The sequence below is a fragment of the Pezoporus wallicus genome, unplaced genomic scaffold (assembly GCF_028554395.1).
Source record: "Pezoporus wallicus isolate ANWC-B61680 ecotype Strahan unplaced genomic scaffold, APGP_CSIRO_Pwel_v1 contig_8548, whole genome shotgun sequence".
Lineage (NCBI taxonomy): Eukaryota > Metazoa > Chordata > Aves > Psittaciformes > Psittacidae > Pezoporus > Pezoporus wallicus.
The window spans coordinates 481628-497741 of record NW_026642624.1 but is presented as its reverse complement, the minus strand read 5'-3'; the positions used below and the strand labels follow the sequence as shown (position 1 = coordinate 497741).

At 48.8% G+C, this 16114-nt stretch overlaps 1 protein-coding gene across 2 annotated transcripts in view; it reads right to left on the bottom strand.

The window, feature by feature from the left end:
• IGDCC4 (immunoglobulin superfamily DCC subclass member 4) overlaps window positions 1–16114 on the bottom strand; it is an 85898-nt gene that overhangs the window by 45339 nt on the left and 24445 nt on the right. For both annotated transcript variants that reach the window (XM_057431043.1, XM_057431044.1), the window contains exons 2-3: window positions 9468–9797; window positions 2139–2280 (exon numbers count right to left, since the gene is read on the bottom strand). In XM_057431043.1, coding sequence (XP_057287026.1) covers window positions 2139–2280; window positions 9468–9797 — 472 coding nt within the window. The remainder of the gene's footprint in view (window positions 1–2138; window positions 2281–9467; window positions 9798–16114) is intronic.

Here is a 16114-nt window from a genome sequence, read left to right as displayed (position 1 = left end):
GCAGGAAAGGTGTTCTGAAAACATCAATAAGCACTCCCCTACCCTTCGGGTTATCTATTTTTTAAGCTTAGCCTTCAGCACCTTTGAGGTGGCACCATGCTAGAACCTGCACCCAAAGGCAAAGGCTGAAGACAGTGCCCAAAGGTAAGTTCAACACAAAAAGGAAAAAGAGAAAGAAAGAAGGAAAAGCAATGTAATTTTGCCATGATTATTCTATCCCTCTTAAAAGAAATCATAAACATTGATGTAGTAGCATTATCTCAAGGGTTTTATCTACAGCCCCAGAGCCTGATTTTGTACATACACCTAACCATGCTACTGTGGAATACGAAATCATCATCCTGACGCCTACCTAGCCAAATGATTGCATTTTCACAGGCTCATCAGAAGTGTGCACAGGAGGGAGTCCACAGTAATCAAGCTGGCCCAAGCTCTGGTCCTCAGGCATGATGCAGTAGGGATAACACAGAGCTCTGGTTGGCAGCCAACATTTCCTGGAATTCACTTAATTCCTTCGAAAGCCGGTTATATTAAATCCAACAACAACAACTAGACAACAACAAAAAAGCAAATCCTTCTGAAAAAAAGCATATTAGCTAAAACATGATTTAAAAAGCAAGATCTGCAGCCAGAGATTATGCTCTGGCTTTTACAAGGAAAACAATTTTCAGGCTGCCCGTGTTGAAGGCAATCTCTGAGCAAGTAATTTCACAACATCCATCGAGCTGTCTCATTAAAAAGCCATTGCCCTATTTATGGCACACTTCCCTCTGCAATCCCTTCCTTGCTGGTTTTCCTCTCCTTTTTTTATTAATTAATTTTCTTCTCATTGCAAAGCAACAGCCTCCTATAAACCTTTAGATGCTCCACTTCAGATTCCGGGATATAACCTTATAGAAACAGGCAGTGCTGCAGAATTATTCCTAAACTTTACCTCACCTCTCCTTTCCTCCCTCTTGGCTTAATGTCCCTGGGAGGGAATCAGCTCCTTCTGCAGATGAGAAAATGAGTTTTTAAGAACTAAAGGACAATGCAGTCACTGATTCCCTGCAGGAGCGATGTCTACAAAGCAGCTAACAGCCCACTAATGGCTTATCATCTCATGCCTGTAACCGACTTTGATTAAGGAAAAGGTATCATGCTGCAGGTCTCTTTTCTCCCCCTAAAAGGAAATTCAGGGTCTTTCACCAGATGATCTATAAACATGGGAATAAAACAAATGGGAAGACTTCCCAGGTTCCTGAGCACACACAGTGCTCTGCAAGAATCATTAACCCGGAGAAAAACCTGTGCAGGAAAAGACTGAAGAAAACAACTGTCTCTATTACCACAGCCAAAATGAATCAAAACCCACATCATGGAGCCCTGCTGGGTGTACCCAGTACCCCCAGTGCTGTTTCCCCCCCATTTAGCTGGAGAAGTATTCCTCAAACCAGGACCCAATCCCCTGAAGACTTCTACCTGACTTCACACAAAGGGACGAGCCAAAGGCACCCCATGCCATGGTCTGCTGTGCCCTGTTCCACACACACACACACAGGCCTTTGCAGGGTGCAGGTTCTGTGCTGTAAGAACTGGCACCATTTCAAGTTTCTCTATTCACTTTTAAGCTATTCTCTCTGCCCTTCTGCAGACTCCTCTTGGTTTCCCTCCAACGCTCTGCATGGGGAGTAAATGTAAACTGAGCTGAAGTTGTGCATCTTTGCATATAAGACCTTCCAGGCCACTGCAGAACTGAGTCTCCAGTCTCTATTACTTCATTTATCAGCCAATTTTATTTCCTTGAAACTATCTTTTCATAGAATCATAGAATAGTTAGGGTTGGAAAGGACCTTAAGATCATCTAGTTCCAGCACTTGTTTCATCATGCAAAGGCTCCAGCACAAGAGATCAGTAATAAAAAAGGGCTTGGTTATCTCTTTTTTTCCTCCTTTCTTTTTCTTTATATCTTTTTTTGGGTGACTTAGATGTTCAGTTAATTTTATCAAGGTGTTTTATGGATCTGTTTGCATGAACACCTCCTCTTTCCTCACCGGATTATCAGGACAAAACCTGTTCTACCATCTCCCCATTCTCCCTTGGTTGGGTTTTGGTTTGCCCTTTTCCAAGCTGACCCTGGAAAGCACTGAGGGAATCACCTGGGTTCTGCTGGAACAGCTTCATGGTCCTTCTCCCACGTGATGACTGGGGGAGGCAGTCCTTCGATGCGACACTCAAACCGGGCCATGCCATTTTCTTGCACGGTCTGGGACTCCGGCTGCTGGAAAAAGCGTGATAATGCTGGGGAAAGAAGAAGGAAAAGGAAGTTAATAACTCGGTGTTTCTGCTGAGGAACGTAAGCCTGTGATGAAGCCTGAGTTAAGAGAAAGGCTTCCCTCTCCTGAAGACAGCCTGACATGCAACTCCTCACCTTCCTGTGCCCTACAGACCCTCAGCAGTCCTAACAACAGTAACTGAAAGGTTTCAGCGTGCAAATTTGCTTCTTGCCTCATTTTCTCCTTTAGGGTAACTCTGAGACAAAAGACAGTTTCAGCAGCTATCTTCCCAAATTGCTTCCTCTTCTGTTCACTTGCTCCATTAGGGAAGGACATGTAGAATGCGAAAAAGAAGGGAAATGCCACAACCCTGAGAGATCAGAGTTTCCTTTTGCCTTGTAGCATTCCTGCAGCCACAGGAAATTGAAACAAGGCAAAAGGAAGAACAAAGCCAGATGTCAAGTTACTTATACTGTGGGCAGTTGTTTTGTATAAGTAACAACCGCACACAGGCTGGCAGTGCTGGGGACTAAGGGAAGAGAGCATAAAGGCCATGATCCTCCTTCTCCACAGTGAACAGCTTTGCCTGCAAAAACCAACTTCATCCTACTCAAGCAGATGAGATGCAGCCAAGGGGATGCAGGCACAGACACCTTGCTAAGAGTAGGATGGATTTCATACATGCTGGGCACAGCTCGCCAAGGCTCCCCCCACTTAAATGCCCCTTTCTATGCTAGAGAGGCTGAATTTGCTTTGGAGACAAAGCACTAAGGTTTGCGATTGCTCTTGGACAGCACTCTTCCCATCCTTCATACACAGCATCTCATCTTCCTCCCTTCCATGCACACCGCAAACCCCAGCAGAGCAGGAGTCCTCTCCCTGGGGCTGCGGCATCTGTCCTATCACAGCATAACCTGAAGGCATCTCAGTCACAGTGGAGCTTTAAATATGCATGCAGGCTCCTGGATGGGGGCAGAAGGCTTGTATTCTTCTCCACCAGAAGAACTGGCTTCTGCTTCCCGCAGTCTCTGTTACACAGCCTTTGGGGTTAAACGTGCTCTGACACACAAATTCAGCCAGCAACGCCATGAGACAAGAGCCAGAAATCCTGATCGTGGCACAATAAACATCAATCCCAGCCAGCAAACAGGCTTGACTGCAGGGCCAAGCCCAGCACTGTGCTTGTAAGGACCCCGAGTGACCTTCTGGTCCTCCCACCACCGCTTCCCAAGCACATCCATCACTGCTTTGGATTTTATAGGACTCCAAAAGTGAAGCTTTCTTTGCGCTGCACACACACTCACTGTACTGAAGTGTCAGCTTGAGCAAGTATGCACGGCTCTGAAAATTAAGTGCTTTTTCATGACCCATTGTAACCTCGCCTGGCATTAGTGGTTTTCTTTAATTCAAATGGTTAGCACATGTTTAAAACAACTCATTGCTCTCCGCAGCAGCTACAGATCGAGTTCTCCCACCAGCTGTCCACCAAGTCTCATTTTTCAATTCAATTCAATCCAAATGGCAATGAAAAATGTTTTCCTGGAAAAATTCAGAAAAGACATTAATATGGAAGGGCCCCAGCTCAGGCAACTGCTTCAGTACCTTCAAATTACACACTGCAGACCACTCTAACACAGAGTCATTTCTACAGATTACAAGATCTTTCAAGCTCATGTTAACAAAACTTGCTGAATCCAAGTGCTTAGAAGAGAATCCATCAAGTGCCAGCACACGTCCAGGACAGCACCATCAAAACAACCTTTCCCTGGCAGCAGAAATCCTTAATACTCTTTCCCGTTATTCTCTTTTCATCCTACAAGTGTAAATGAGAATAGTCTGGCAGGCTCTGAAGGGTCACGTACCCGGAAAGGTCATGACAGGAGGCAGAATCCTTCTAAAAAGATGCAGTCTGTAGCATGTGTTTCCTCTGCTTCATGTCAAGTCACTTGTCTCTCTTCTGTTCATTATTAAATGGAATCACCTAAGCTGATAGAACCAAGTCCCAAAATTTACAGCACCTTTAGAGCAGTCTCCAGAGAGGGGAGAACCAAAGTAGTACATGGTGGGCACAAACAGCGACCCCACCATCAGCAACAGCAGCAAAGGGGCTCCATAAATCCCAATGGGCAGTTCCCCACTCTCTTTTCTCTCCCTCAGAGCTCCATGCTCCATACTGTACAGTTTGGTAGGAGGTGCAGGATGCTGAGAGACCGAGGCTTAACTGGGCACCTTTTGGCATGAAGTGCAGAGGCATACAAAAGGGGACGGTGCCTCACTGGCTTTACCTCCATCCAGACCCATCTGCCTGCTGGCTGGGCTCTGGAATGGTTCTTCAAAAGCAAAGAGCCAAGAAATGCCCCCGTGACAGATCCGTCATTAGGATGTGAAGCAGCGCGACTGACCAGCGACCCTGATGAGGGAGCTCAGCATCCCTGTCACTCCAAACAGAGGCAGTCAGGAATAGCCACGCTTCCCCAGCAGAGCCAGCAAAGGCTGAGAGCTCAGTGGGGGCTGAAGACTCGACCCTGGCAATGCAGAGCAAACTGTGGTTTGTCTGTTAGTGCCTCCTTGTGATAACACTTGGGGTGGGATTCAGAGGCTGCTCAAGTCCAGGCAGATGATGTCAGGTGCTCTTCCCTTACCCAACAACGCTGTAATCCTGTCATAGGCGACCAGATTTTGTTCTCAGAAAGAAACATCAAACACAGTAAGAATGGTGTAAAGGTTTCTTTGATGCAGAACTGAACAAGAACCCTGGATCTCAGCACTGGCAAGGTCAGGCAGAGACAGACTGGCTGGCCAGGCTCATGGGTGCTCCAAAAGCATCCTCTGCTTCAGGCTGGAGCTGAGATCACAGCATGCTGTGATCCCCTGTATTCCTCCTCTCTCAGCACCTACAATGTGACCAAACCTAGGCTCAGAGCTGAGCTGCAAACAGCAGAGGAAGGAAGAGAATCAGCCAGAGCAAGGCAAGCCTGTTGTGGAAGGAGAGGATGGGAAAGCAGGTCCTGCTACTCTGACCCACTGCGCAGACATGCATGTGGGTCACAGTGAGCATAAGCCAGGGTCCAACACTCTGCTCACCCCAGGGCCACAGGGATCCTTAGGAGGGGCTGTTCTCCTCCCAGACACATTCTGATGGAAGGGAAGAGTGCAGAAGTGCTGCAAAGCAAGAGTTTTCATGCAAGGAAGCAGGGGAAAAAGATGGTTGAAGGCAAAAGGGAAGCAAAGAAGACAGATACATACTCCACATGATTTTCAACTTCTCAGCCAGGGTTTAGCTTGCAAAGCCAATCCCAAGTCACAGAACACCTCCCAGCCCTGTTGCACTGATTATCCTGAACACCTTAATAGGCCACTCAGTAAAAATTACTCACTGCAGGTGAGAAGGTGAAGAGCATTACAGCAAATTGCCTTCAGCAACATGCCAAAGCCTTACGCTCTGTGCCTTCAGGAATGGAGCAAGCAGCTCCCACCCCACTGACACGTTAAACCCAGCTGGACCCAAGCCGTGTGCGCCAAGGCTTTTAGTTGGGAGCCCAGGGGTGGCTGCAGCATGGTGGAACACATCACCCTCCCCCTCTCCCAGCACACTGATCCGTACAGGAGGCTGTGAGCTTGGAAAGGCTGCCAGGCAGCAACACTACACCCCAGGCAGAAAATGTAGTCTATGCAAGGAATTCAGCCTTCTGAAACGGGCTGGCTGCTCTCTCCCACAGCGCTTTGCCCCCAGACTCTGTGTGCTCATCCTCTTTGTACCTCTTGTAATTACTAGTAGGATGTTTCTAAGACGAGGGCAACATCAGCCCCCACTGGGATCACACACACTGCTGGCATCATCCGCCTCTGGACATCTCACCTCTGAACAGGTCATGGGCTTGAAGGGAAACACACACAGAAAGTCATGGGAGCAATTTGCCATGGCCCCACAGCGCGGTGGAGGCAGAGGCAGAGCAGTGCTGGGCCTGCAGGGCCGTACAGCAGCACAGGACCCGTGCTGCCCAGTTAATCCACACAGCACTTGCTCGTGCCTCCTCAGAGATGCCAGTTCCCCGCCTCCTCAAAACAGCATCTGAACATCCCACCTGTGGATGACCCAGAGCCTTCATCTGCCAGAGGTTCTCCTGCCCAGCCTGGTTCTGCCTGCAGTCACTGGCCCTCACTCACTTATGCATTTAATCCACAAAATAGCATGAAATCCATAAAACAAATCCAGTTTGCCTTTCCTCAAACCCCAGACACACTGTTGGTCACGGAGAAGAGATGTTCTCCTTGTGGAGAGTGGATCTGAGAGCCCATGTGCATTGACTCCTGCTGTGGCCTGTCCCTGCAGGAGCAGAACACACCAAGGCTCTCCTGTACTCGTTGCCAGCAGCCACGCAAGGCAGCCCCGTTCCCTCCAGGCACAGCAAACGTCTTCCTCTGACAGCCACAATTACTGTAATTTTCCAGAACCTCCCTCGCACAAAATGTTTAAGCTAAATTAAGAGCTTTAACAAACCCTCACAAATGTAGTTATTAACAGGTAGAAAGCTACACCTTCCACAACTCAAATAACGCCCCTGGTATTTCCACGTGCGAGCACGCAGGGCTCAGAGAAACCCACAAACCTAAGTCAGCAGCCTCAGCAGCCGCTCACTTAACAGCTCACACCAAGAACCAGCACAGGGTGGCTCCTCACTTGCCACAGCCACCGCTGGCATGAGCTATGGATGGTGGACCACGGCACCTTCTTCTCCCCCCACCCAGGGGTCTGCTGGGAAGGCTGGATGAGAGCCACATGTTATCCAGCAAAACATGAAGCTGAAGACCTGGGTCACGCTGGAAGGGGAAGGATGGAAGTCATCGGTGCCACAGCCCACACACATCATGCAGCCCCCATCACTCCAGCCTGTCTGCTCCAAACAGCTTCTCCCAGCATCTGGGCTCGCTGTTGCCTGGTGCATCCCCTCCCTCCACTGGGGAGCCAGCAGCCCATATAAAGAGGTGCTAGAGCTGCTCTCAGGGCTGTCAGGGAGGAGAAGCAGACTCCCACAAACCTGAAACACAGCAGATGACACTAACAGCACAGAAGCAGTGCTGAGAAAGGCAGGAAAAACGTGACACCCCCCGCATGCACCAGCGAACAAGGCAGGGACTCAGCATGGCATGAGGAGAGGAATTTATGCCCACCACCATCTTTCCTTAAGAAAAGCAGTGCCAGACTCATCCACATCACCCAGCAGCAGCTTTAGCACCAACTGCAAAGGGAGGGGGCTGGGCCCTCAGCTGCCCTGCCACAGCATCCCGGTGACACCAAGCAGTGTGCTTATATGGGGCAAGTTAGTCATGAATCAATGAAGGTATAAAAAGCCAAAGGAGGTGACTTGGTAGTCCAAATATCCAGCACAGAATGCCCCACATCCCCAGATGGGATCCCCAGCCCAGAGAAGGAAACACTGCAGGTCAGAAGCAGGAGCTGATGGCAAGGATAACATATCCCACCTGCTGAACAGGTTTTCTTCCATTGCCCCCAGTTCAGCAGCGCCCAAGGCAATCAGCACAAAGAGTGACTCCAGTAAACAGCTTTGGATACTGTATTCAGCAGCAGGAGGAAAAAAACCCAGGCCTTTCCAATCCTCATTTGCAGCAGCTGAATGCTAATGCAGCGAGGGCTCCTGCCCAGCCCACAGAACAAATCGAAGTAAGATGCATTTCATTAATCAATTCCCTCGCTGCTCTCCATTCAGAAATGAGTGTGTTGTGTGAGGTGCATGTGTGTGCCACAGAAGCAGCACTTTAACTGCACTGATGGTAATAAAAGGAGACATACGAGAAGCACAAGGAGAGAGTTCACCTGAAATGGTGAATACGGTGCAAACTCTTAACACAAGTCACGTCTAAAAGGGAATATATCCTAATTCAGGGTGGCTGGGACTGGGGATAGAGCAGCCAAATAAATCCTCTTCGTTATACACCTTTTCTACTTCAGGTCTCCCATCTCCCCAAACATAGCTGTATTCAGGATCCCCGACTCCATCTTCACAGCCCTCAGGGGTCCCTTCAAGTAATGAAATCCTGGAAGCAGCTATTTATCTGGCACTACAAACCACTGAAAGGAAGGAACAGGAGGGATGGGTGACCAGCAATCTGTGGATGCTGCATGTTAAACATGATCTGGCAAAAGCTTCATCTGTCATCAGTAGTGCTGGTTTCTACAGCACCGTGCTCACAGACTGAAACACACACTTGGCCAAACACGGACCTGCCTGGGGTATCAGAGGCTAAACACATCACAGTGTAAAGTGTGTGTTAGGGTATCCACTCTGCATCTTCACCTGCCACAGCTCTGAGCAAGTACAAAAGCACCTCATCAACTTTTCCATAAGTCACTCTACTAGACAGAAGTATTACTGTATTTGCATGATTTACTAACCTCACCTGTTTGTTAGGTGAAGTAATCATGTATTGGCACACTCACACTTAAAACAGCTCCATTCCTGGGTACAAAGGAGTTTTATCCTTGAAGGCTGCACAGTTCAGATCCTGAAGTGTTGCTCTCAGAGATCAAAATGAGTAGAGTCTGAATAGCCCTTTCTTTCATCTCTTCCATTATAAAGAGATATTAACTTCACAAGACAGGCCTGACAGACTCTTTGTCACGTAGACAGCTGTCTGTCTCTCCTAGTCTCAACTGTCCCAGCCTCCACCCTGCTCTTCACCATCTGGAGTTTCTTTGGGAGTTCAGAGGTTGGCACCATGCTGATACGGGGTACATTCTGCCTGTTGGGAAACCCAGTGGCACCTACTGCATTCACCAGCCACAGAGGGAGCTACGGCTGCTTAGCTCTGCCCTGGTCTCAGCCCTCCTTGCTCAGCATCAAACTCCCCAAAACCCCTCCACACTCCTCCCCAAGCTGTGCTGACTGTTCACCAGGGAACCCAGAAGAGACTAAGGGTGACCTGCAGGCAGCTAAGCTGATGTGCATGGCTAAAGCCAGTCCTTCCAGCTGTCCCCACGCAAGTAATGCAGGTGCATTCCTGCACACACCATCCAGAGGTACCTGAATGAAGAAAAAAGGCAACGGGTGCTTTCTCCCAGCCACCTCCCCATCACCAAGCCCCTTAGCATCAGATAGTGCTCATTTTATCTCAGACTCTGTGGGAGGCAGATGGTCTATACAGATACCAGGAGGGGGCAAAAGAAAACCAACAAAAAACCCCAGCACTTACTTGAAAATCTGACTGCAGCCGTTTGACTGGTGACAGCCCCGAGGGAGCTCTGAGACACACAGGAGTAATTACCCTCAACACCAGTCTTCTCGGGGTATTTACTGTCCTTCGCCGCACCCTGGGATGAAATGAAGAGTGATCCATTCGGAAGCACCTGCAGATGTTCCTGCTCCACTAATGGAAACCCATTCTTCTTCCACGTGATATTGATCACCTGCTCTGTAGGGGCCAGGTTACAGTCCAAAACCACGACTTGGTTCGGCTCCAGAATCACCTTTGCAGGACCAGCACTACAGCTCAGCTCCAGAGAATCCCCTTCCAACAGCCTCCCTGCAAAGACAAGACAGTGTTACAGTACAGGTCTCTTTCCTTGATGAATCACATCCCAGTTTACAGTTTTACAGCGAGGGAAGCACGGTTCTCCAGGGGTATGGATGGAGATAACCAGTGAAATTCAGCCCTGCTAGGTGACCAGCACCTCCCATGACTTGTGGATTTCGTTCTCCACCATACATCCCTACACAAACTACACCACTTCTGCCACCTCGCACTGGGCCCAGCAGCTGCCCTTTCTGTCCACACTTGCTTCTTCCAGGCTGGACTGAAGCAGAGAAGAACAACTAGAAAAAGGTGAAATGATGGCAACTGCAAGGGCAAGCACAGAAGACACAGTAAAGGCCCTGATGTGCCACAGCTGCTTATGACAAGTGAGGGCTCCCGCTCAGCTGTCTGCATACGAGAGCCTCCCCCAAGGCTGATCATAGAATCATAGAATCGTTAGGGTTGGAAAGGACCTTAAGATCATCCAGTTCCAACCCCCCTGCCATGGGCAGGGACACCTCACACTAAACCATATCACCCAAGGCCTCGTCCAACCTGGTCTTGAACACCGCCAGGGACGGAGCATTCACAACCTCCCTGGGCAACCCATTCCAGTGCCTCACCACCCTACCAGGAAAGAATTTCCTCCTTAGATCCAATCTAAACTTCCCCTGTTGAAGTTTTAACCAGTTATCCCTTGTCCTGTCACTACAGTCCCTAATGAAGAGTCCCTCCCCAGCATCCCTATAGGCCCCCTTCAAATACTGGAAGCTGCTATGAGGTCTCCACGCAGCCTTCTCTTCTCCAGGCTGAACAGCCCCAACTTCCTCAGCCTGTCTTCATACAGGAGGTGCTCCAGTCCCTGATCATCCTCGTGGCTCTTCTCTGGACTTGTTCCAACAGTTCCATGTCCTTTTTATGTTGAGGACACCAGAACTGCACACAATACTCCAGGAGAGGTCTCACAAGAGCAGAGTAAAGGGGCAGGATCAACACGCACAAGGCAACTCACTTGGTACCTCAATACCAATGATCACAATTCGGTTGCAGTAGTTCCTCCTGAGGGGAAGTAAGAGCTCAAGCCCAGCTGAGAATCCAGAAAGACAGCGCCCCCCAACATTCATGAACTGGGAAACTTATTTCAAAGGAAAAACAAAAGAATGGCTAAAAACACGACCTGCTGTCTCTGAGTGTTTTATCCCAAATAAGTGAATCCAGAATGAGAACAGATGATGCATTTTCCCCACTAGAAATGCAAGCAGACAGCACCCACACCATGCCCCTAAGCAACCTGCCTGCTGCAGCAGGAGACCACAGCAGTGGCCAGCAGCAAGCTGAGCTGAGCAGGTCTGGGTCTGGCTGATCTCCAAAGCCACGTACTCGAGGGGAGCTCCACCTCCGAAACAATGCTCAGCATTTCCTAACAGAATATTGCCATTAATAAAATGCATTTGCCGTTAGAGTTCTCCAGAGACACTAAGTCAATGTTAGCTGGCAGCGCTGCTTCCACACACCAGCAATTTCAATCTCTGCTGTGCTCAAACCATCACCATCCACTCTTTTTATGGCTCTGCTCCAAATTATTTTGTCATTGCTCCAATCAGAAATGTTTCCTGCCTCTATAACAAGTTTATCAACACTGGATATGAACCACATGGCTCCCTGCCCGTCTCCTATCGCAGAAAGCTACAGATTAATTTTATAGGAATTCAAACACCCTATTAAACCTGCTACTACCTACTGCTGATAAAAGGGCTGCATGTGAAGGAGCGTGTGTTAAGCATGCAATTAGGGGCAATGACACGCAAAATTACACATGCGGGGAGATGGAATCTTTCCAAGGCGTGTGCTGGAAACTGCAGGTGCCCCTGAAAGAAGGACCTAAAGGACTGAACCCTGTCCACATGTGGGCTGGTTCTGTGCTCATTCCAAGGATGGAAACTTGCGAGGTTTGCTGTCATTGCTGGCTTGCAGAATGACCACCTAGAAGTTGATGTTGGCCAGCTATGTCCTTCAGTGATGAGGAGGCTATACAAGAATCCTACTCCTCTGCTGCCTGTTGATTGTCAGTGTTATGGGACAGAACAGACCCTGGCCCAAGTCATCTCCATTAGGACATCCAGGGGACAATCTCCCAGTCCCCAAAGGCAACCCCTGGCAGGATGCAGAGTTGCATTTCACACCGTGCTAATGCAACAGCACCAAATACATGGGTGGAAGGTGACACGGCCAAACACAGGAGAGAGTTCAAAGACTGAGGCTGGGGTAAGGACAGGAGGCTCACTCGGTGCTGGAGCCAGTGCTGTTGTGAGAACCCTCATTCACAGAGGGGCAGCAACCCAGACACTTCTCTGAAGGGACCTACCCATAGCAGCTGCCCCTGGCAGCGGCATGTCACACAGGGCTTAGTCAGCCTGTGTGTGAACACCACCTCCAGGAGGTAGGGCTGCGAAGGCAAAGCCATGTGATGCAGAACTTACTTCAACAGATGCTGAAACTTTGTTTGCTAAAGTCTTAATCCTTTCCTTTTCCTTAAATCTGTTGTCTTTAGAAGCACAAGTAGAGACTGAGGAGACAAGGAATTCAGTCAGGTCACAGGTCAGTTCCCACAGCCAATGGCTCCAGCTTTCTCTTTGCATCTTTCACCTGAACTCCTTTACATGTCCCCCTCAGCAGTGACACATCTCAGACAGTCCTTGTGCAGCACCAGCATTATGGGCACCAATCTGCCTGCACCTACACTTACCCTGTTTCAGTGCTGACCCTCCCACAAGGCAGCAGGCCTGGGCAGGCATGGCTATGTGAAACCTGTTGGCTCTGCATGCTGAGCATCCCACGTTGCCCTCTGCCACCACACCATGGCTTCATCTTCTCCATATGCTCCTGCTCTGCAGCAGCCACTCCTGCTCCTCGCTTGGGGAATCAGCCCATATAACTGTCCTATTTTCCATGTTCTTCAGACAGCAATTAAAATGCCATTTTGCTGAAAATACTCCTCCTCCTCTTGAAAAGGTGAAGCGCGAGGGGCCAGCTGGCTGGCTCAGGCAGCCAGGAATAGAGCAGGGATCTGCAGTGCCGCTTCCCACGCCAGCACAGGTTGCTGAGAAGCAATTATCAGCCTCCCAAACTTCAAGCCCTTAAAAATCAACTCAACCAATTCCAGCAGGGTAAGAACAGGCAGCTCCAGACTTCGCATTGCAGCAGAAGTATTTGGGTTTTTAAAACATGTGATGATGGTTCTGTATCCCTAAATATCACTCTAAAGTCAAAACCTACCTGGATCCAAGCTTCTGGTTGGTACATGAGAGGAAAAAGGGTTGGTTATACAACACAGTGCTGGACTGCAGAACCCACGCACACCAAACCAACCAGACTGGCTCAGGTCTGTCTCTGCTATACCAAGAGAGGAGAAATGACTGTTGGAGGGAAATGCATGTGAAGCCTGGACCTCACAGGCCAAAGAGCACGCTCAGCAAGGAACATACTAACACCAGGAGCAAAGGATCCTCCAGCAACCAGCATGGTCCATTTCTATCATCAATACTTGGTGCACTTGCTGAGCTGGTCGTGCCAATACCATCTCCCTGGCTACTGACAGGAGGAGATTGCCTTCTTTCATGCCTTCACACCAATAAACACAATTGCACAACAACTATAAAGAGCAAATTCCTCTGTCCTGGGAACCTGTTCCAACCACACAATCCACCCAGTAACAGCAGAAACCAGTTACAAGCAGCCAGCCTCCAGGGTATCTGTTTCTACTTACAAGAGTCTACTGCATCACCAAGCAATGAAGGCTCCACGCAATGGTAAGAGCTTGTGACCATACTCAAACCACTGTTCTTTATTCTAGGAGCACCAGAAATGTTTCTAGACCAAGAAGCTACATAAAAACCCAGATGTACCCACAACCCTCAGGGCTCAAACTGAGCACCTGCCAGAAACCCATGACAAGGTCAAAAGTATGCGACAACCCATCACTTCGTGCAGCTTGGGAAGGCTTCCAGCTGGACAGATGAAGCCCCCTGCTTGACCTGCCCCAAATCATCCAGCTCCTTCCTGCCCTTTTGGCCCCAAAATACTGCAGGCTCTTGTGGATGGGCCATTTGCACAAACAGAGGTTGGAGCAGCAGGCCCGAGGACCCGAACTTGGCATTGCCAAGAGCCCCACTACAATTCCTGTCCTAAGATGCTCAAAGAACTGTATAAACACTGCCTGACTGAGGAAAAAATACCTTCTAGGCTCTCAAAACGTAGGAGGAGGTCTGGTTCAAAACACTGCACTAAATTAGCAAGCCTGACAATGAGATAAAAGCCCCTTCAAGGGAAAGGATCAGAAGCGAGTAAAATTAGTCCAAGTGAGATCAAAGACAAAGGAAATCAGGAATGTTAAGTGCTTACAGAAGCTGCTGACTACTTCCAACCTCCATCCTTCACCATAGTGACAGGAACGGATACAACTCTGTTTAAACACACAGCACACGCTCAGCAGCCTCCTCCTCACCTTCACCCTCTTACCTGCCGGAGGTAACGTTGTGATGAATGCAGTGAAGACTACCCAGAACAGCCACTGCCTCAGACAGCAAATACAGGACTCCAACGGACATCGATGACAACATGAAGACAGGCTTCAAGTCAGAAGCCAGGCTGCCTTTTTGTGTACCAGTTCAAGGGAGGTTTCAGCTCCAGACCTGTACTTCGGACCCAGAGGGCTTTTTCCTTTGCCTCCTCCTAGATGTAGTTTCAGTCATGAAAGCTCACCAGAACCATAAGTTTTCAGCTCATGAGTTGCTAAATTGAGGCCAAGGAACCCTGTACAGTGGTGCCCTACAGAGAGCAACATCACATATACATTCAAAGCAGGCTTTTACATCACAGCACACACTGCCTGCCTACCACCCATCCAGAGACAACCCAACACAACTGAGGACATCTCAAGGTACTTCTCTGAGTGAAAAGGGGACAAAAGCAGAGTGGTGAGTTGTAAGAAGGGAGGAACTGCACGGCCCATGTCCATCCAGTCCTGGGTAACAGCAGAATTCGCACCAAACTCCACTAAGCCCAGCAAAGTGCTGAGCTATTCCAAGGTGGACATCACTGGCTTCGAGACTGTAAATGTGCAGATACACACTTACATGTAGTTCTATACCACACACACATGCAGTCACACACACGGAGTTCTGGGGGAATGCAGATGTATTCCAGTGTACAGCATGCCCCAAAATGGTGGGTCTTTGATGCAGCAAGTTAAAAGCATTTTGTTTCCATGAACATTGTATTTTCTGACTCAGGCTCCGCAGGGTTTCTTTACTCTCCCCTGTGTTGTTAATCCCTAGGCTACATTGCACACAAAAACAGCCCAGGAGAAAAATGCTCTCCTCCTCCCATCTATTTCCTCACTTCCATCAGCCATCCATCCACCTCCAGTGGCCAGGCACAGTGAAGTAAACAGTCTCTTGTTGAGTGGCATAAAAACCCAGGGCGATTCAGATGAACAAAGGCTGTAAAATCTTCAAGGCACCAAGCTGTTTTGTGCCCTCATGGGAGCACAGCCCCTGCCAGCAGCGGGCTTCATTCCACATCCAAGCAGGCATCTGAAAATCCACATTAAACCAGCCAACATCTCCCTTCCCAAATCACCCGTCTCAATGCACAGCCAAAAATACCTTCTATCATCTCCTCTCCCTGACACCAAAAGGAGGCAGGAAAAGCCCAACTTACCACTGAGCAAAGGGGAAAAAGAACCAGCTCTGTTGGGTTTATAAGTTCAAAACTATAAATAACCAATGCAACACAGATTTGACCGACTGCTGACAACACAATCACTTGGTCAGAGGCAAGACCCTCAGAGAAGTGTTTTCACATCCAAGACACACAATACTTTAAGCCCATAGATCTGTTGGGAGCTTGCACACCATGGCTGAGAATAGCACACAACCTCACTTGTGTCCTTGTACATCAGGTTATTTCCCTTCCATGGGATTTAACCACTTAAATCAAGGAGGGAAGACCTAGACAAGGGAGATGCTTGTCCTGGTGACATTTTGGCTATCAGCAGTAAACACGCCCTTGAGCTCTGTTACGCAGCACGAGCAAATAACATGTTACTGTTCAACAGGAGACAAATGGCTTTGTTTGGAGGAGGATGAGGTGTGTTTCAGCAATTACTTCAAAATCAAAACACTCAGGCATAAGCCAAAAGGGATGCATTTCTGTGCTTCTGGTTTTGTACAGCACATAGCTGTACAAGCCCCGAGTAAGGTCGTGAGTAAACTTACTGCCAGCTCCCACACAGCACATCACCACGAGGACATACATACACGAGG